The following is a 22,770-nucleotide window of genomic DNA, read 5'->3' as shown; positions in this document are numbered from 1 at the left end:
TGAGGGATGCAGCAACGGATATTTCACAGATTAACAGCAAGCACAACCAACCAAAAAGCAAAACAGTAATCAGATTTTTTTTACGTTAAGGAATATATTTATATCCTAGTGTGTGACATTTGGAAGCTGTAACAATACAGAAAGTTCAGAAAAAAGTATGTTATTTCACAGTTGTCAACACGATTTTTGTTGTACAGTATATTAGAAGTCACAAATTTACCAGTGGTGGTGGGGTCAAGAGAGGCGCATGGTGCTCTGGTGTCATTGCACATAAAGGGAAGTGCTATCACTGCACTCTTATCTAGTTTATTTTACAGTGCAATTATTAGATTCACTAGTGCAGGACATTAAGGAAAACAAAGGGCTGCAAGGTATAATACGTTTTTAATAGTGTTATGTTTGAAGAACAAAAAAAAAGCTACCAAAATACAACCAAGAACTCATGTCACGATGTATTACAAAGCTTTACTGTATATGATTTAAGAGGTGACAAATTTCAGTATCAATTTTTTTTCCTGATAACAAAAATGTAAATCCAAGTGTCTTTCAAGACACTTGGATTGAAATGAACCACTTCCTGAATATTTTTTGATTAATTGTGTGCACAGTCTCATGACAAGCAAGTGAGCTGTGAGTCTTCTTGAGCAATAAATTTACTCTCTGATAATTAGTTTAAAATATTCAACTCTTGAAAATAAAAACTCCCCAGAAAAGAGACTAGGTAAGATATTGGCACTTCAAAAGGAAACTATTAAATGTGCAACTGAAACACCTACATTTAATAATTAATTTGCATTGCAAATGAAGTAATTTGCATCCTAAAACAGAATTCTGCATATTTATAAAATTGCTTCTCGACAGCTCTGCATAATTTGAAGTCCTAGTTGAGGGATGATGTCGCTCAGTTAATTCTGGAAGGGGTTGATAGCTCACTTTTTCTGTTTTACTCGAAGTGTTAACAGGTCAATGCATTTTGAAAAGTAACACAGACATACTTACATGCTGATCTGCCCCCGCAAGTTGTGCTCTCATCACTATAGTCACCACAGTCATTGTCACCGTCACAGGCCCAGTGGTCGGGGATACAGCGTCCACTGGTGCATTGGAACTGGTTGTTAGTACAGGTCTGGATGCAGCCTATTTCATCACTGCCGTCGCCACAGTCATCATCTGCACATGAACAAACACTCATTAAGGGGTGGAAGCAGGGCAAAACATGAGAGCTGAAGCTTGTCATTTTAGAGTCAAAGGGCACATTTGTTCGTGAGCAAACATTCGCTGATGAGCATGTTGAAAAACTTGTTACCTGAATCACAATGCCACTTGATACTGATACACTGTCCATTGGAGCAACTAAACTGGGTGAGAGGTTCACAGGGGGGGAAGGCTGAAAAGGATAATAAACAAGTAAATATCAAACAGAACCCCAATCCAACATCAATCAAAAGCTATGAATGAACTACTCTGCAACAAGATTATATATATATATATATATATATATATATATATATATATATATATATATATATATATATACAAATCTTCCTTTACACACAAAATATATCACATTTTCAATTACTTCATTCATTAGTTTTTGAAAGGGGAAATTATGGTGTTGGTGCTATACAAAAAAGTTGTGTATGTGAAGTAATGCCAATGTGTTTGGTTTGTTTTTCTTTCTTTGTCACAGATAGCCCAGTTTAAAGTGAAAAAATGATGTGACATTCCTGTTTTGATTAATGTTTTGTACTCAATGGAGCCTTGGAGTTCCAAGGTTTTTTCACCACAAGTTATGTTCACAGTTCAGCCCTAGATCAATACCTCTAATCACAAAATCATGGATACAAACTTTATCCCGAAACAGAATTTAAAGGGGACCTATAATGGCATCCAATACCTATTTTAAACAGGCCTTGAATGTCTTAATTACAAGCTTTTGATTATTTTTGCTAAATAAATTAGAAATTCAGTCTCTGAGCCACGTCTTCCCGTTCTCTAACCTCATTATCTATGAGGGATTCTGAGTGGGCGGGGAGGCTATGATAATGAGGCTCTGTGCTGATTGGCTGCCTGAATGACGTGATATGCTGCTGTACATGTTTTTAGTCCCTTGAAAATGTTTCATTATGCTGTTTCAGATTAATCTTAAAACAGACTATTTAAATTATTTTCCTAAACAATAGTTTCACAGATAAATGATTGATCCCAAGACAAACTGTAAGGAATCCAGATGTGAAAGCAACAAAGACAAGACAATATTTAAAAAGCACAATATGAACTAAAGCTGCGAGCAACGTTGGTTGGGCCCTTGCACACATTGCCACAGCCCGCCCAGGTGTCACCACATTCCTGGGTCAATATTACTATAAAGTGCCTTTAGTGTCACATCAAAGTACACTTATCATCTTAAACATTTTAGAAAAAAACAACATTTTAAGGTTCTGGAGTAAATGACATTTGCACACATATGAGTGTCATGACAAGTCTCCTGACATGGATTTCCACCATCTGAAACCATTGTCTTTGATTTGGTGGTTATGTCCCCCATGCTGCTCTCCTTACTTCAGTGAAGAGAAAAAGTGGTTAAAGGACAAAACCAAAATAACTTTTTTTAATGAGTATTTTAACTCATTAAAGAATTTGCTCCACGAATCAAGTACAGTGGAGATGTGATCATACTTTTTTGTACCAGTAATAAGTCTTGTCCTGTCTGATATCTTAATACAATGATTTTTAGTATTATTGGTATTAGCAGGCCTTTTGATCAGGATCATATACTTTGATCATCATTTTACAAACTAACAAACGCTTTCTATTCAATTATGAAAACTGATTTTAAGGAAATTGTCCAAATGATATTTTCTAATGAATTGTTCTAAGTGGAACTGAGTTATCAAGGATCAGGATCTAAACATGATGGCAATGTGCAGAAAAAACGTGCTGTATTTTAGTTATCATAACTGCTTTTACTAGGCCTATCAACACGATTTATAAAATATCATATAGATGGAACACTCATTCAGGCCACCCCTACTCATAACCTGCACACATACAGTATAATCACACTTGAGCAGGTGCTGCACACAACCACGAATCCATGCACACATACAGTATGGGTAAGTAAACACCAAAAGCTCATTATTACAAATGAAATGTATATTTAAACTCCATTAACATAAAACTACAGTGGGGCAAAAAAGTATTTAGTCAGACACCAGTTGTGCAAGTTCTCCCACTTAAAAAGATAAGAGCGGCCTGTAATTTTCATCACAGGTATACCTCAACTATGAGAGACAAAATGAAAAAAGAAAAAAAAAAATCCAGAAAAATCACATTGTCTGATTTTTAATGAATTTATTTGCAAATTATAGTGGAAAATAAGTAATTGGTCAATAACAAAAGTTCATCTCAATACTTTGTTATATACCCTTTGTTGGCATGACAAAGGTCAAACGTTTTCTGTAAGTCTTCACAAGGTTTTCACACACTGTTGCTGGTATTTTGGCCCATTCCTCCAAGCAGATCTCCTCTAGAGCAGTGATGTTTCTATGGGGTTGAGATCTGGAGACTGACTAGGCCTCTCAAGGACCTTGACATGTTTCTTACGAAGCCACTCCTTCGGGGAAAGTGGCTCAGTTGGTAGAGCGTTCGCCCATGAACCTGAAGGTCAGTAGTTCGAGTTCTAGTTCCTCCTGTGTCCACCAAAGTGTCCTTGGGCAACACACTGAATCCCCTGGTTGCTCCCGGTTGTCAGGCCAGCGCCGTTGTGTGGCAGCTTCGCCGACAACCGGTGTGTGAATGTGTGTGTGTGTGGGTGAATGTCTACAGTGTAGGTACAGGCTGTAGGAATACATTTATACTGTATATATAAGTGTAAGCCATTTACCATTACCATTCCGTTGCCCGGGCGGTGTGTAAATTATTTCAATGCCAGATTACTTTAGTGAATTTATCAGAAAATTTGAAAGTCAACTCAACTTAGAAAAATTAAGACACTGTCCGACCTTATGAATAGTATAACTAATGTTTAACTTCAGAGTTGGCTGCTGACTATTGTGAAGGAATGTAGTCGTCTCCATAATTATTATTCCTAGTAAAGTGGTCCTTTCACTTACAGCGACAATATGATGGTTTCAGAGAAAAGACACAAGCTGTTACCTCTTTCCAGGCCTGTGTCTTGTTTCCCTCTGTCACCCCTCTAGGCTACTAACAGAACTAAATAAAAACATTTTCTTTGCTCTGATGTCGTCTAAAATTAGAACTGAACATTTTCTTCCTCCTTTTCTCTCTCTGTCTCTCTTTAAAAATGCACTGTATCAACAGGTAAACCTGCAGGTTGAGGATCCATCTTTATACCTCGCAAGCCTCACGCATAAATGATAATTAGTGAGCAGCAGGAGTGTGTAGCCAGTTTGCGATGATCACCAGTCATAAATGTGCACACACTCTTAAAATTAAACCAGTTTTACATGAATCAGTAACCTTTTCATATAGAGATAATTATGCGATTTACAAAGATTTAATCAATAAGGCCCACTGTCATTTCCGAGAGAGTTTACTAAGTACTGTATAGCCTACATGTAGCCTCACTCATGGTACAACACAATCTATTATGGCATAAAACTAAATCGCAATGGAAAACCAATACAACTTGTCTGAGTAAAAACAGTAACAAGAAAATATATCAAACTAACAGTGTGTTACACAAGGTAGTTGTCTAACCGTACCATGGTCAAATATTGAACCTTTTTATTGTTTTGTTTTTTTAAATGGATGATTGAAGCTGTGATTCACCGTTGTGGTAGTTTCAGTAATAAATGTAATCTACTTTCATCCCCGGATATGAGTGAGACTGGCTCCATGCCACACAAAGAGCCAGCTGTCCTCACCAGCTTGTTTAGGCGGTTGGTCTCTCTCTTGTTCATGCTACTCCCTCCAGCACACCACAGCTTCAAGAAGAAACTGGCAGCAACTTACTAGTAGATCAGCTGCAGTTTTGGCAGACCTTAAAAGATTCACTTCAAAAAGTAAAGTGTGCACTGGACTTTCACAAAAAAAAAGTCTCAGTGCTTTTACACCACTCTATCCTGTCATCCAATTAATAACAGTGCCGTTAATCCTGATTCATCCATTCATGACGCTATCATCACTTAATATCTAACCCCAATAGCCCTCACTGCAGTCAAGGAAACCTCATAAATTATCCGTGTGTATATTGTAACATCAATATTTTTTACTGGGGTAGCAATAAGTATTGGAAAATAGATTTAGCTGCATTTTGTGGGATGATGGCATAGTCATGATGGACATTTGTATTCCTGTCACATACCAACCTAGATTTCAGTATACTGTAAACTGGATGCCTACAGTTTTATTGACTTCTATAAGAAATGCAAGTCTGTATTTCCAATGATTTGCTGGCATCTGCAGCAGTTGTCTGGAAAATATCTTAGGCACTGTAGAGAAGATATATTGTATCCTCATCATACAAGTGTCGCCTACAGTGGGTTATATTTCCCTTAAACAAGTTTGATCTCTCTGACAGCACATGGCTGCCTGGATTTAAAGTTTGCAAAGAATGAAGAGGTGGCATGCATAAATAATGAGGGTTTCAAGTAAACGGTGAGCCTGGCTAAAAATGCAATTCTGGCATCCATAAATAATGATGGCTTCGAGAGAACAGAGAGCCCAGCAGAAGACATTGTGTGACAACTACTAAACTACTGACAAACAAAATCCAAATTAGTATCAATCTTTGAGGCAGCCACCACTGAGCTTTAGGTGTCTCAAAACCCACAGTAGCTCCACTGAAGCTAAGTGAGCTGCCAAAGTTGCACTGTCGAGTGCCTGCAGAGGAGTAATGCCTGAGGAAGCTCAGACAACAGTATGCAAGGGAATATGTTTTGCTGCACAGCTTGATTATGATTGAATGAAGCCAAGCATGAACTTTAATTACTGCTTACACCCTGGCTGTTTGTGGCTGTGTACTGAAGCAGCTTAGGACACACAAAGGGCTGACTTGATACAGCGCCGAGCAACATTTGGCAAACATCAAACACTATTAAAGGCTGGTTTAATAAAAATAGTGATTAAAGGGTTATCTTAAAACGTTTACCCCATACCTTACATGAATGCTGCTAATTCGTCAAGTTCAACTTCACTGCTGAAAACATCTTTTAGAGCTCCAAATGTTATTTTACCCTCCCTTGATAAAAAGTTAAATACATCTTCAAAGAACTCAAAAAAAGCTTGAGCCATCATGTCTTTTGCATTTTTTTCCCTCTTATTTTTTCCATGATTAATCCAGAACACAAACGGAAACTTTTAACTGACTGAAGCTCAAACATTGTATAATACCACAGAGGCACCATTTAAGAAAAAAGAATTACTGTACAGAAGTACTCTTTTTAGACTGCATCACTTTTATAAGCTGTTTCCACCAGTGAAAACATGTCTAGTTGTTTGTTCAAAGAATACAACTTCAATATTTCAGCTCTAAACCTCTCTCATCTGAACATAGTGAACTATGCAAACAGACAACACTCAACTCAAAAAATTATTGCAGTTATTTCAAAGCACTTCAGTGGAAAGAAAGTGAAGCACTATAAGAATGGAAAGGCTTTTTCAGTTACCCTTCACTCTAAATGCCTTCTTTTTTTAATGTGAGGAGGTGAGGGATGAAAATGGCAAATCTCCAACAACGCTTGTACCTAAACACCTTCAGCAGACCAAAAGCAACCAGTTTGTGGCCCTTTTCCACTACATTATAAACCTGCCAAATAACAGGATTATAAGTCCAGCCTAAATCCTTTTTTTTTAAGAAAATAAATCCAAATCAGTCTATTAAGCATGTGAGAATGAGTTAACCCATGTGCCACCTGAAGGGATAGATTGAGCATGTAGTTGAACTGGCTTTGAGTCAATTCTGTCCAAGATGGAAAAAGTACGAATGAAAACTTGGATGATGCCATTTTTGGTCAAAAGCCTACAATCAGTCATGGTTCAAAACATACCTAGTCATATTCCATCTAGACTGTTTAAAAAAAAAAAAAGAGTTAAAATGTCAACAACCTTAATTTACACGATTCATATACGCTACCATCTTCTCTGTGCCAAAGTGCATGTAAAATTGACTGGGAAGAAATTGAAGAACTGGCGTGTAGTCACAAGAATCTTTTTTTTAAACTTTAAAAAAAAAAATCCTGGATGCTGAACAAAAAGGGAAGGTCCAGCTTGTAATCCATGCTCTGATCAAAATATTGTATAATAGGGGTGCATTAGCTTTCACATCTGGAAAGGAAACATCAATGATGAATCTCAGGCAACATATGCTCCCAAAAGTCTTTTTCAGGAGAGTTCTTGCATAATTCAACAATACAGAGCTAAAAGACTGCTTCCATTGCAAAAGCATGTCTTTTTAGTTGAAGACTCCAACTGTTGTACTGGCCTAAATGCCATCCAGACCTTGAATTGACTGAAAATATGTGGCACACCATGAAAAAAAAAAGGCAACCAAGGACATTCAGGACTATTAAGCTTTTCAAATCATACATCAGACAAAAACAGCAACTGGTAAATATCACCGTGTTCCCAACCTTTGGAGATGTTTTACTGCCATCAGTTACCTTTTTCTTTGTCTGGGGGGTTTAAGATGGTTTTTTTTTCCTGATTCATTGTGAATAAAGTATGGGTTAATGCAAGTGCAGGTTGTAATTAAAAGAGTAAAGACAGCTCAAAGCTGGTGTGACCAGCTGCCAAATCAGATCAGAATTTGGAAACCTTTTTTGACCGTTGTTGAGGATATGAATGCTGATAGCATTGCCATATAACTATTATTTGTAATTTTTCTTTCTCTTGCCCTTTTTTTAATGGTGATTTGGCTGTACAATGTGTGATATGTGTGTTTTCTGTTTGGAACTGGGTGGGGGGCTCGGAGGGGGAGTGTTGTATTCGTTCATATGGGGTTACTGTATGTTTGTATGTTTACTTTTTGTCTGCCCTTTGAAAAGTAATTAAAAAAACCTTGATAAAAAAAACTGGAAAAAGTAAAAGGAACAGGTGATGACGAGTTTGTCAGCTGCTATGAAAAGTCACATTGCCAGGGCTATTCTTAAATGAAATGTGAAATGATTTAAAGCATAATAAAAAAAAAAATAAAAAAAATCAGTAAAAGTTTTTAAAGAAACAAAAGCACAACTTAGTTATGCAGTGAAAGTGTTTGTACATATTCCTTTGAGAGGGAAATAGCTCACTCCCTTACTGGGACGAGAATGACCCTAAATCAAGATTTGCCATAGGAAATCTTTTTGTGAGTTTGATAGGACGTGTTAGCTATCCTACTTATCTAAACAATATTTGTGAGTAAGTTAATAGGAAGCTGTTGTTGTAAAACTGTATCTGCAGAATCTCTTATATTTCTTTCACATTAGTGAAAGAGATGCAGTGATCAATTTTCATGCGAAAGCTTTACATTCAGATCCTTCTTTATTTATTTCAATATTTTAAAAGACAACTAAACAAAATGTGCAGATTGGTCCTGGCACACCTAATAACACAGCTGGAATCTGTGCTAGATCGTCTTCTTCAACGTTAGGCATATTGGCCTAACGTTGGTGTGGAGGATGTTATGTCCTATCTGCTGCAGCACATTCACTCTGATGTGATGGTGGGGGAGGCAGTGTGGGAATCATATTTGATTTCTCCAGAGCCTTCAAAACCATTCAGCCATCTTTACTGAGTGAGAGGCTGTTACAGATGTATCTTGGATCACCAACTATCTGTCTGACGGGCCTCAGTTTGTGCAGCTTGGGAGCACACTGTCTGATGTAGTGGTCAGTAATACAGGGGACAATCCTGTATCCGCTTCCCTTCACCCTCTGATTTCCAATACACAGTGTCATAAAGAAGATGACCTGAAGAAGTTCTCAGATGAGTTTGCTGTGGTAGGGTGTATCAGAGGTGGACAAGACAGAGTACAGAAAACTGGTGGACAACTTTGAGGACAGGAACAGCAAGAACCATCACCTCTGAAACGTGAAGTAGAAGAAGGAGACGGTGATAATTTAAGGAGGGTGTATTCTGCACACCAGTCATACAGGATTCTGGGTAGTAGGTGTACATAGTGGACAGCAAATAAATATGTGGGTGTGCACTTAGACAGCAAGAAGGGAATGATTAGACTCTACTTCCTGAGGAAGCTCCAATCCTTCCATGAATGCAAGAAAATGCTGGAAATGCTCTACCAGTCTGTTGGCAAGTGCCATCATGAATGCTGTGGCGTGCTTGGGGAACAGCATCAACATCAGAGATCCCAGCAGAATTAACAAACTGATCCACAAAACTGGAAAAAAAATCTGGAGATGCTGGAGACAGTCAGAGACAGGACGTCTCTAGATAAACTGCTCTCATTCATGATTACAACAATCACAACTAGTGGACAATCCATCCCGTCCACACTGGTGGAACACCGGACCTCTTTTTTCCAATAGACCAAGGGTGTCCTACAGGTTTTAGATGTTTCACTGCTATGACACAAGTGACTGTGTCGTTAACAGAATTGCGCCGACCTTGATGACAAGCTGATGACAATGATTAATTAGAATCAGGTGTGTTAAAGCAGGGAGACATCCAAAACATGCAGGACACCGGCCCCCGAGGACCAGGAATGCCGCCCCCTGCAATAGACTGTTGCAGCTCCATCTGAGGAAATCATTCCTCCTTTCAACAATAACTGTATAATAATTCCCCAATGCATTAGAGGAGATCTCACACATTGGTGCACACTGCATTACTTACTCGTATCTGTCTGTCTGTCTGTCTAAATGCAACCAGAAAACTATTGTCTAATTACTAAATGTTTTTTTAATCCTCACAAACTTTCTCTGTTGCACAGCGAATCCCTGCTGCCAGCACATGATAATCCATTCTTTTCCCCATGTTCTTTTTTCTTTTTTCTATTCAAAGAATCACAAAGATTTAGTCGTGTTCCCTTCTTTGCTGGGTCCATTATCGCATAATCAACTCTTCCTTTGCATGTGGTTACACTTCACTACCCACATCCCATGGTAAAGAAAAACATGGTTTGGAGACCACTTTCATGGACAAAGAGACCTTCAGTTGCTGATCGGTTACATAGTCTGAACAGTCTTCTTTTTACTAAGCAGAAAGTCATGTCTGAACAACAGCAATTTGTCAAAGAAGAAAGTTATGTTATGAGAAGCCTTTGTGAAATTAATAAAAGCATGGTAATATACTGCCCATGCAACTCTGTTCATGAAACACTGAACTGGGCCAAATTCTACAACCAGCATTCAGCCTATGATGCTTGAATGCATATCTTCAGACCATACAGTATATTGCTTAAACTGTTTAGTATGGCTACCAGAAGTGATGTGAATCCAGAAAGGTCAGTGCTATAAATAGAGTTGAAGTATTGAAGCAAGCATACAGTATTATAAATCATTCTCTGAATGGCTATTGATGTCGGTACCAGCTTTCCAGGTAATCAATCTCATTGTTGGAAAAGTGCCAAACTTAAGGTGGCTTCACGTGTGCACAGAAAGATTATATGTAAAAATGTAATTACACAGAATAAATAACTTACTAAATAAATAAATAAATAACTACTGTTGGTGCAAAGATAGTACTGCTATCATCTGCTACCAAGTTTAACTGCTATCTTTTGAGCCATGTTGCTATTAAGTAGAAAGTAATGTGTTGTATTTTCTTAAAATAAAAGCCAGACATCCAGGGTGTTATGGGTTTTATATTCAGTGGGGCAAAAAAGTATTTAGTCAGCCACCAATTGTGCAAGTTCTCCCACTTAAAAAGATGAGAGAGGCCTGTAATTTTCATCATAGGTTCACTTCAACTATCAACTAAGAGGCTCATCTGTCCTCCCCTCGTTACCTGTATTAATGGCACCTGTTTTAACTGGTTATCAGTATAAAAGACACCTGTCCACAACCTCAAACCGTCACACTCCAAACTCCACTATGGCCAAGACCAAAGAGCTGTCAAAGAACGTGAGAAACAAAATTGTAGACCTGCACCAGTTTGGGAAGACTGAATCTGCAATAGGTTCAGTAGCTTGGTGTGAAGAAATCAACTGTGGGAGCAATTATTAGAAAATGGAAGACATACAAGACCACTGATAATCTGCCTCCATCTGCAACTCCATGCTAGATCTCACCCCGCAGGGTAAAAATGATCACCAGAACGGTGAGTAAACATCCCAGAACCACACGGGGGGACCTAGTGAATGACCTGCAGAGAGCTGGGACCAAAGTAACAAAGGTTCCATCAGTAACACACTACGCCGCCAGGGACTCAGATCCTGCAGTGCCAGACGTGTCCCCCTGCTGAAGCCTGTACATGTCCAGGCCCGTCAGAAGTTTGCTAGAGAGCATTTGGATGATGCATGAGAGGATTAGGAGAATGTTATATGGTCAGATGAAACCAAAATAGAACTTCTTGGTAGAAACACAACTTGAGGTGTTTAAAGGAGAAAGAAAGCTGCGTTACATCCAAAGAACACCAAACCTACTGTGAAGCATGGGGGTGGAAACATCATGCTTTGGGGATGTTTTTCTGCAAAGGGACCAGGACGACTGATCCGTGTAAGGGAAAGAATGAATGGGGCCATGTATCGTGAGATTTAGAGTGAAAACCTTGTGAAGACTTACAGAAAATGTTTGACCTCTGTCATTGCCAACAAAGGGTATATATCAAAGTATTGAGATGAACTTTGTTATTGACCAAATACTTATTTTCAACTATAATTTGCAAATGAATTCTTTAAAAACCAGACGATGTGATTATCTGGATTTTTTTTTTTGTGTCTCTCATAGTTGAGATCTACCTGTGATGAAAATTACAGGCCTCTCTTATCTCTTTAAGTGGGAGAACTTGAACAACTGCTGTCTGACTAAATACTTTTTTGCCCCACTGTATCCCCACTGCTGAACTAATATACCCACAGATGAACAGCAAGAACTCATGTAGGGCTTTCTGCTTTCCTCTTTAGATCAGCCCTCTCTCATCACTCAGAAAATCAGCCAAAAATATGACATATATCAATATTGCTTAAATTACTGACTTACTCACTTTGGCAGTTTTGTTTTTCAAAAGTTGGATTTGGTTTAAATACATATCTGTCATGGATTATCTTCTCCCTTTAGTCAGATTTTGTCAAGTGAAGCAAATGCAACATTAATGCAGAATTGAGAGGGGGAAAAAAAAACAGTGCGTATTTCCATAGTTTGAACGTTAGGGTTGTGATTTATGTTTTTCTTCAATATGCTTTTTATGTATAAAGGACAACCATACATTAAATCTGATTTTAGTAGGCGTTGAAACATGGCTCCGGTTCAACTGCCATAATCGTTCCAGAGACATTCATCAAATTGAGACTTTATGAGTTTCCAGTGCAAATGGTGAATGTTTTCTACAGCACAGTTATTTCTGTTTCAAGAAAAGAAAAATAATCCTGCTCAGTGCGAGTTTGACTGTGTATGTCTTAAAATAGTTAAAGTGAGAAGAATAAATCAGTGGGGATATTGTTGATATCTGATACGCATTTTGTAAACATGCATGTGACTTACTGCATGTTATTTCATCAGACATATCCCCACAGTCATCCTCCCGGTCACAGCTCCAGCTTTGAGGTATACAACGTCCATTCTGGCACGAGAACTTGTCTGCTTGACAGGGCTGAGCTGTGAGAGAAGAACAATGCGACTTAATTGAATCACACCTGCATGAGTCAATGTAAGATGGCACAACAACTCTAATGTTCACTCGATCACCCAGATGTGGATGTCTGGCCAGTGTAACTCTTTATCACTCAATCACACGGAGGAACACAGTAGGTCTGACAGCGGTGGGAAATGTGCTGCTGTTTGATGGGCCGTCAGTCAAACACAGGTGGTCATGCACATGACGGCACTCAAGCGATGGCTTGCTCAAGTGAGATATGCATGTCAATCTGCCCAAGAGGGAACATTCATCATCCCCTGAATAATGCTCATTGATTGATCTGTTGAGGATAAAAAGCGCCTGGGAGGCACCATTGAGGACCTGGAGACAATGTGAGTGTTCCTGACAGACTCTCAGGTGCTGCAACACTTTGATACTATAGAGGGGTCTCATACAAAGAGACTGATTCTGTTGTACCAAAGCTTCTGAAGGGCCTCAAATTATAACAGCAATGGCTGCCTTGACAACACATGACACCTCTAGATGAATAAGGTGTGCCTGTGGTGAGTACATATCAAAAGAGGGCAGACAAAAAGGTTTTAGGCCTCCCTGTACAGAGAAGAACACTGATTGATCTTTAATTCTCAAAGTTTGCATATGTAAATCTGTTAAAAAAAAGTACACAAGTCTTGTGTCTCACAGTATGCTGTCCACTATCACTGTTTGATATTTTCTCCTCAAAAACTATTAAAAAAAAAAGAAGATTATTTTGGGAGCTCATGTAGAAAGGCAAACGAGGAGTTTAGAGTCCTACATTATGCTGAAAGAATATAAAGTGATCAAGCTGGTGCCATAATTACAGACATAAAAGGGATGCAAAGCACACCTGAGCATGTGGAGTTGGCTTCGTCCTCATTATTCCCACAGTCATCCGTTCCATCGCAAAGCCATCTTTTAGGAATGCAGCGATTGTTGCTACATTTGAACTGATCACTGGGACAAGTGTGGTTATCTAAAAAAAAAACAATACAAATGGTAAAGAGTCAAAGCGGAAAACATTGACCTGTGTGTGTGTTTTTCCAAGTTGATTCTGAAACAGAAAATAATCAGACGAAGAATGATACATAGTCATCACATGGCCACAATAACTGCAGGCATATGTTTCATGACAATGGTTTAGTTTTTATCTGAACCCTATGCGAATCCAGACTGGACAAAAAAAAGAAGGAGAAAGAAGAAATAAAAAAAGAAACAAAAAAAAAACATTGTTGTGTGTTGGATTGTGTCTGCTTGATATGGGAATTATTCACAGAATGACCAATCACACACGATCAGAACTCGGCTAATGACATCGTTAATCCAAATGATTTATCATCAGTTTGCTAATGATTAAGAAAGCATTGTAATAACACATTGTGAAAATCAAGCAGCTTAGCAAATTCTTCCACGAGATTGATGAGCAGACTCTTGTGCAGCAAAATGTTTGCGTGAAGCCAAAGTGTCATAAAGGAGAAAAGAGCAACTTCTCTGACAGGCAGGTGTGCACACAACACAGTAGCAATAAGCTGATAAAGGAACATACTTTTATTTAATTTTTATCAAGTGATATCATTCATCACAATATGCATGGATTTTGGATGATCTCAGGACTTTTTAATGAATACCTCACATAGATCTTCAGGATTAAAATAAAATGATACGTAATTTTGAAAAAAATATTTCATGTTTATAGAATATATTTATAACTTTTCATTAGTACTTAAGAAGACAGCTCTGCTAATATTTTATTTTAAAACCTTTCATTATACTATATGTATGCTGTATATCCTTGTATTTTAAAAGCTTGCTCATGCTACTCTGTGGCTTTTTAATAAATAAATGTAAGTGAAACTGATGGCCAAGTACCGGTACCTTATTTTATTTTCAGTTATTACATTTCTTTAAATTCACTAACACGTTGGGTATTCAAATATACTTACAAGTCATATGAAATGAAAAAGACACATTTTTGAGTGAGTATATATAAAGTAAACTGTTGCCTAATTCCTAAGACAGTGCTGTGGGTGTTGTGTTGGGAGGATCTCAGTGTTAGATCCTACAAAAAGGCGCTAGGCTGAGAGCAGTGCTTTGAGCACATTTGATCTTGAATCCCTTTGTTCTTTTTCACACACATTCCTTCAATCATTTTACAAGAACATAGAATGTACCGTCAAGATACACCACCAAGCAAGTGCCAATGTAAATTGTAAATTCTGGGGTTGTTTTGCAGTTTCAGAACCTGGGCAACTCGCAGTCACTGAATCGACCATGAACACCTTGTATATATCAAAGTCATTTGGAGGCAAATATGCAGCCCTCTGTCTGACTGCAAGGGCTTGATTATAGTGAGGTCATGTAACAGGACAATGATTTCAAAGCACACCAGCATATCATTACCATTATGGCTGACAAGAAAACGACAAAAAATAAGATGTTGAAGCTGCATTTACAATAGTATCTAATCAGCACGACTCTACTCGCCACGCCCCCATTTTGCGCTTTTACACTAGGGGTGGAGGCGGGTGGAGGCGTGCCGAGTAAATACTTTTTCTGTATCTATTCTGCCGAGGTTCTAAGCGTGCTGAGTCGGGCTGCATCTGACGTCATCACACTACAGGCCACCGATTGGTCGGGGGGCGGGGCCGTCAGACATTTGAATCAGGAAGTGGGAGTCAGCGAAAGAGCGACTCGCGGCTCTTCATTTTATCCGACTGCGAATGGCAGCGCAAAAGTCTGTTTCGTGATCCAAATCTGAGGTGCAGATGTTCATAAACCTGGTGGCTGAGGAGAGAATTAAAAAGGGATGTAGACGGACGATAAGGAACGACCAGATCCACCAGGAGCTTGGTCACTTCTCAGCTGCTCGCGGCTCCAGCTGACTTTTCAGCAGCGTCGACACAAAAAAAAAAAAAGCGTTGCCGCTTGAAGCTTCTCTCACTCTCATTTTTTAACTTGATATCGAACACAAGTCACAGATCCAGCAGCACATACTGTATATCATCTCCTCCATGTTCTACAGCTTTACTGTTGCTGTCTTCTTCATTTAGATCACATAATCAAATATGTCACAGCAGCTTCGCTCCAACCTCCTACCTCTCATCTGGGTGTCTAAAAACAAACGAGGACAAGGCGAGTGGAGGCGAGTCGAGTCGCGCTGAGTAGGTACTAGTATAAAAGCGCCATAAGTGCACTTCCCAACCCAACTAAATCCTGTGATGGAATCTTGAGAGGGTTGTGCAGGTTTGTTCTTCCGGTCTGCTTAAACCCAGACTGCTACATCTTTACCTCCCACAGCCCTAACAATCTATAATAGTTTTTTGCAGAAATAACTTAAATAATGACAGTTACAGCAACATATTCCAATTTAGGGATTAGTAAATAATCATTAAATTGAACTGTACTAAATTGAAATTAATGCATTTGAACTGAATGCCCCAAAATCTCAATGAAGTGAGCGATGTTATAGAGAAGAGTGGCCAAAAATGATTCCATAACCATGTGATATACTAATAGTTATAAATTAAATGAAAAATTCAGCTTATTGTTGCAAACAATAGATCCATGAGCTGTGGCATCATGCTACTGTGCAGTGGCCCTTATATTACTTTTTATTTTTTCCTTTTGACTTCACAGACATTGGCAGAGTTAAGAAAAAAAAATAGTTGCTGATATGTGGTTGTATGAAGACCTACTATTATGTAAAATGTATATCTTCAGATATTCCTAGCACATGATTACATCATGGTAATATGCAGGGGTTAAATTGGGCTAGGAGTTAGCTCTGGGATAGATACAAGATTCCAAGATTAGAATGTATCAGTAAAGTATAAAAAAAACACTTGTTTTTTATTCTATTTGTGGAAATGTAAAAAAGTTAATTTTCACTGGTCCCAATGTTAAAATATTTTGTAAAACCCTACGTTTTATTAAAAAAAAAACACTTAACTTTTTCAACTTCAGATAATCTTCATTGTTTTGTTAATAACTTCAGAGTATGCTTCCGATTTTCTGAAATCTTGTTTCATAAGATACAAGTAACATTTTAATAGCAAACCCACTTTGCCAAAACAAGGGATGAGTGCAAAAACAAGGGATGACAGCATAATTTACATCCCGACTCCAGTGACATTTCGGAACAGAGAAGGTAACATGCTGAAATGCTTGGGCATTTCCTGGCTGGTGTCTGTCTATGAGTGTATCCTCTTGTAGGTGTCTGTCCATTCAGTGTGTCATTATACTTAGATGCAGTGTGGCAGATTACTCAAGATGCTCACAGCAGCTGTGGCTCTCCTCATCACTTCCATCTAGACAATCATCGTCTCCATCACACTTCCATGAGGCCTGTATGCAGCGATGGTTATGGCATTGGAACTCATCACTTTTACATCGCATTGGCTCAAAATCATTGCCTGAAGATTCTATGAAAAAAAACAACATAGGGGCAGATTAAACAAGGGACTTTCTATGAGCTATGTGTTCTGGGGAAATTATTGGCGCAGCTATAATAGGAGGCAAATCAAGTTAATAAAGTCTCATGAGTCCACAGAATGTGTAACAACCAGGATTTAGTTCATATTTCAGGCGGTCCGCTGGGATAATTTTCCACTAGCATGCATTTGTTTATTAGCAGATTTGCATGTGATAAGACTGCTATTTGATCCTAGTCTCGCAGGATGAAGCCAGCATTACAGTAACAGCCGAAGATGATCTTGGGCCTTTGGTCCCACCTGATTCATTATGTCGTCCTACCTGCACAGGTGACATTGTTCTTCTCCAAAACCTGGTTGTCAGCACAGGCACACACTCTGCCTCCGGGGATGGCGAGGCAGAGGGTACCACAGCCTCCATAATTCACACTACATGCGTTGTCACCTGGAGAAAAAGAGTGCAAATACAGTTAGATATCTTGTTCACTGAACTGTAAAATTTCTGAATACAGTTTTACTGCCATATGATTGTGTTGCTTTGTCTACTTCGGACGCTTCCACCATTGTAAAAATAGAAAATAAGTAAATCCTGTCTTTGATACAAAAACTAATTTCCTGCCCCACAGACACACGGCAGGTGTGTGTCTTTTGCTCAGCAGTCATACGTCAAGTGAATTATGGGTAATACTGGTGGTGAAACACATTTGACATTTTTATCATTCTTGGAAGACTAATTTTTCTTTCTGGACAAAGCTGCCTTTCCCCAAATGAAAAAAGTCACATATAAAAGTTTAGACATGAGACACCTTTGTCAATTTCATTTAACACAGTGCCCAAAGGCAGCGTCCGAACCAATGAGATAAAGTACTAGTATTGTGCGAACCAATCAGTAATGCTCACAGTACCGCACTGCCAATTAATCTTTTCAGTGACATGAAGAATGAAGAAATGTTCAGAAAATCTTCTATATGGTTTGAACTTGCTGTTGCTTTCTGTAACTAACCATTCTCTTCCATTATGTGGTTTTCACTGTTTTGTAGATACAAACTGAGTCTAACAGCATGCGAGTTGTCTGTGTAAAATAATATTTCTTGATACTTTGATGGCCATCTTCTGCTTTAGATGCCCATTATAAAATAACCTAAACGACTTTCCTATCAAGTACAGTGAAGCTCTCAACTGACAGCAATATGAGATGCGTCTACTCTTTGTTCTTTTCGGCATCACAAAGCATAAATCTATCATCATTCACTACCACAGTTAAAAAGACAAAGTGGCTCTCATTCCCTGAGCTTCAAATATTGCCATTTTGTCAAAGCAGATGCAATGCTGCATCCACTGCCACGTTGTTTAATGCCAGGAGCAAATAATACCATGAGTAATAAATTCTGCATCAGCACATAAGATGAGTCATGGTGAAATAAGTAGCAGGTGATATTAATATTATTCTTTTTTAAACAAGAACAAAAAAAAAGGCAGCAAGTTGTCATGGTTCATGAATTTGGATGTTATGTTTTGTTGAGATCTTGTGGTCTTGTCTGTTTAATCTTGGTTTTATTATATTCACCACGTTTGCAAAGGTCTTGTTATGCATTTAGTCATTCCCCATTTTCTGCCTCTGTTTTGGGGATTTTGGATTTCCTTTCACTAGTACCTCAAGTTTGTTTGTTTTTTCAGATTTTTTTTTCTGTTTGCCTTTGATATTAAAGTCTTTTCATTTCAAAATCATCCTGCCTCCACCTGTGAGCTCGTATCTGGACCCTCTCTGCTCTGCAATGGTTATTGACAGACATCACTCCAGTTCTGGCTCATTCACTATTCTTACCAATGAGATACAGGAAAATGTGGCCTTTTAAATGGTTTAGTTCCATCAAGTACATTAATGACATATTAACACCTCTACCACTAAGTTACTTGCACAATTATAGTGAAAGGGACTTACATGGAGGGATGGGCGATATAAAAAGTATGTTGATATTGTCATAGACTAGTGATGCCTTCTCATTTCCTTGCTCCTGTTTTTGCCTCTCCTTCTGTGTCTGGTCCGTCTCTCCCTGGTAGTGACCATTCCCCTAATCACCAGCTAGCAACCCGACACACCTCCAACCAATCCCCTCTTCAACTCAAGCAGTATATCTACCGCGGCTCCACATCCAGTCTTCTCCAGATCGTTGTTTCAGCTACTGTGGTAGTTATGTTCAGGCCTCTTTGCAGATCACTCTTTTGACCTGTGATTACGTGAGTTTGTCTCTCTCCATCCCTAACCTGTTTCCTTGTGTTCAGGACCACATCACCACCACCTGCCAGCTGGCTTCGTCGCTTACCAAAGTCGCACTAAAACATTTTAACAGATTTTTGAGCGCAGTGTACCACATAAAACTGGTTCGAGGTCAGTAAGCTCAACAAAATTCATACATACTGTAAGGCGTCCCGGAGTATAGGGCACACTGACGATTTTTGAGAAGAATTAAGAATTTTCAGTGCACCTTAAAGTGCGGAAAATATGATAGGTTGTTTGACAAGAATTAGTGATGTATTGATGTGTTTTTACCACTTTAATGTTACAGCTGGTAAAGGTGAGGTACTTTAAAATCCTGGGTAGCCTGTTAGTATCATCAAGGTAACATATTTAGCAATTATGATAGACTAGTTTTTTTTTCTTCTCTGGACTGAAAGAGCAAATGATAAAGTACACCAATTTTGACATGTACGGTAAGCCAAAAACGTGGAATCTTTAGTGGAGTAGAAATATGAAGTAGCATTAATAAAAAAATAATACTAAGAACAAGAAAAAACGTGAATAAATGTACATACAGTAGAGTCATTTATAAATCAATCATACATAAAAAGCACTTATAGGATTAAAATGTATAAACTAAATGAATATATGATATGATATTTATGATTGACTGATGTTGATTAAGAAAAATAAGCTATAAAACAATAAAATACCAATAATATGTAGAATATTTCTAAAGTTTTATTTTAGAAAGTACTTGGTTATATGCGCGTGTTAAAGTGAAACCAGTCAATTCTTTTGCATAAGTCCATTTCATTAATAGTTTTTTATTATTCTGACAGGAAATGGCATAAGGCATAAGGGTCAAAATTAAGACTATTGCACAGCCGACGGATGTCTACATCCTTGTCTGAAGAGGCTATATCTAATGACAAGCGCATTATTTATGCCTCCCAGGGATAAAAAGAAAGTTATTGAAAAAAAGAGCCTCTTGAAAACACATGTCAATTAAAACCTGAACCTTTCACCACCTGTTAAAATCTGAGTATGACGTGAAAACCATTTGAGAGGTTACGTATTCAGTTTTTATCAAGAAGTATTGAACTTTTCACTTGGCTTGCCTTCATGCTGATCACTACTGGGAAAAGAAATTGGGATGACACAAAAAAGTCAGGCAGGTATACACACATGCTGCCTGTGTGTATGAATGAGTTAAAACACACACACACATTCACGATGTAAAACTTGCAAAGTTGATAGGGAGACTAAATGGCTATTTAGCACAGCAGGGAGCCCTTACAAAGTAACGTGATATTTTGGGAGTAATACTGGAACTCCATGTGATTTAAAAGCCTTTGCCCCTGTTAATCGTGTGCACCATGAAATGCTTGTCCAACAGGCCTTTACGTAATTCCTGTGTATGTAATCACATAAAATCAATCTCCATTAAGGCAGTGTGTATACCAGACGTACATGTCTAGACACACAGCACAGAAAGGCCCTATTTCCAGTGCGTCAGCCACATTCTCTGTTAAGGAAGCAATTCACGATTCAGCGGCACTGTGTACAGAATAAATGAAGGGAAAGCAGCCAACCTTGCTGACTGTGTGCATCATAGACACGCAGGCCAAATAGAGGTGGTCTCTCACTGCGCAGCAGAGTCACTTCGCCTGTGGACAAGTCCAGCTGGAACACTGAAGCATTCATGTACTCAGTCCAAAAGATGAAATTGTGATGATGAGAAATTCCGAAAGGATGGTTCAGCTCTTTTCCTTTGTACACTACCTACAACAGACAACATAATAAAAGATAAGGTGAGTTGGAGAGAGAGAGAAAGAGAGAGAGAGGGGCTGAAACAGAAAAATCAGTCATTTTAAACAAGGCTCTAACACTTAGAAAATGGGCTTGGATATAATTTTGCATGATTAATGTTATCCAATTTCTTTGCAAAAATGTGTCCACCCACAGCTGTCAGCTTTTAATAATGTTTGCTAAAATCTTGTCATTGATTAAAGATAATTTACAAATTATTTATTAGCTTAATACGCAAGGGATGTCTTGTTGGCAGTAAAAAGAAGGGCAATTTGCAATAATATTTTCTGTTGTGAAATGTGTGGCCCCTCAAAACATTTTTCAAGAATAATTATATGTTGAAAACTGATATTTTATTTAACCGACTTAGCTGTTATTTATTAATAAGGCAACAATTCAGAACATGCCTTTCCTAAAAAGCTAACGTTATAATGAGCAAATTGAAGTATATGACACGCTTCTTAGAATGAGGCCCCTACAGGAAAGCAGCAGCTACATCAAGTTATACCATTCTTCCGGTTCCATTAAGGTGAATCTTCTCAATGTGGTCATAGTAGGCGTCACACCAGTACATAGTGCTGGTACTGTGGTCCAGTGTCAGCCCGTTGGGCCACAGCATGTTGGAGGTGACAAAAATGTGCCGGTTAGATCCATCCATCCAGGCTTGTTCTATCCGCCCTATGCTGTCGTTGACCTCGTCTTCCTCCCAGTCTGTCCAATACATCCAGCTGTCATGAGGAGAGATGCAAACATACAGCTCAAGCAATTATTTCCAATAAACAACATACATTACTTATTCTATTCACTTCTATTTACAGGGATGTCATGCGGTCATGAAGCTGCATCAGTAGATCATACTCTCAACACCGATCACATCTTAGATTCAAATCCGACAGCTTTATGTTCCTCATTATTCTCCGTCCCTTCTTCCTGACATGGTGATATACAGTAAGATGGGCGTGTGTGCAGATCCCTCTACACACCACCTGCTTTGGTTTTTTACAAGTTGATACAAACCTGACAGCATCTTTCTGCAAGATTCCATCCAAAATTATCAATCCACAGATGTTGCAAAAAAACAACTTCCCAATGTTAACACATTGGTGTTCTCTAATGCTGAACAGAGAACAGAAACTGTACTGACAAATACAATTGCAAGGAGCTTTTGTAGATTTCATGAAATCGTATCATATTTCTTACAAACGTAAGCTAGCTTTTGCACCATTACCATCTTTGACAATTTCCGACAGCGATCACTGAGGATTCAAAGGGACAACAATGCGATGGGACCTTCTCTGTAGTAACTGTGCTCAAGGGATTTGCCTGTTTATTTGTTGCTGACTAACACAGATACAGGCAGACACTATATGATATGGACACAATGGATTTAGTGTCTTGGGGCAAGAATATTAATACTACCTACAATGAACTCAATACAGACAAAATTTACAAAGATGTGTCTTCCATAATCTATATTTTGATTAAGTTGTCAATTACTTGTTTAAGGTTCCAATTTAAAATACAGTGAAAAAAAAAAGTATTTAGTCAGACACCAGT

General features: G+C 38.4%; 1 protein-coding gene across 1 annotated transcript in view; it reads right to left on the bottom strand.

Moving 5' to 3' along the window:
- lrp1bb (low density lipoprotein receptor-related protein 1Bb) overlaps positions 1–22,770 on the bottom strand; it is a 520,571-nt gene that overhangs the window by 223,360 nt on the left and 274,441 nt on the right. The window contains exons 15-22 of the mRNA XM_061722939.1: positions 21,722–21,941; positions 20,997–21,186; positions 17,485–17,607; positions 17,010–17,153; positions 13,583–13,708; positions 12,603–12,716; positions 1,307–1,387; positions 1,000–1,170 (exon numbers count right to left, since the gene is read on the bottom strand). Of these exons, the coding sequence (XP_061578923.1) occupies positions 1,000–1,170; positions 1,307–1,387; positions 12,603–12,716; positions 13,583–13,708; positions 17,010–17,153; positions 17,485–17,607; positions 20,997–21,186; positions 21,722–21,941 (1,169 nt within the window). The remainder of the gene's footprint in view (positions 1–999; positions 1,171–1,306; positions 1,388–12,602; positions 12,717–13,582; positions 13,709–17,009; positions 17,154–17,484; positions 17,608–20,996; positions 21,187–21,721; positions 21,942–22,770) is intronic.

This window comes from Cololabis saira, chromosome 6 (genome assembly GCF_033807715.1).
Source record: "Cololabis saira isolate AMF1-May2022 chromosome 6, fColSai1.1, whole genome shotgun sequence".
Lineage (NCBI taxonomy): Eukaryota > Metazoa > Chordata > Actinopteri > Beloniformes > Belonidae > Cololabis > Cololabis saira.
The sequence above is the reverse complement of the archived record's forward strand: the minus strand, read 5'-3'. Positions and strand labels throughout refer to the sequence as shown.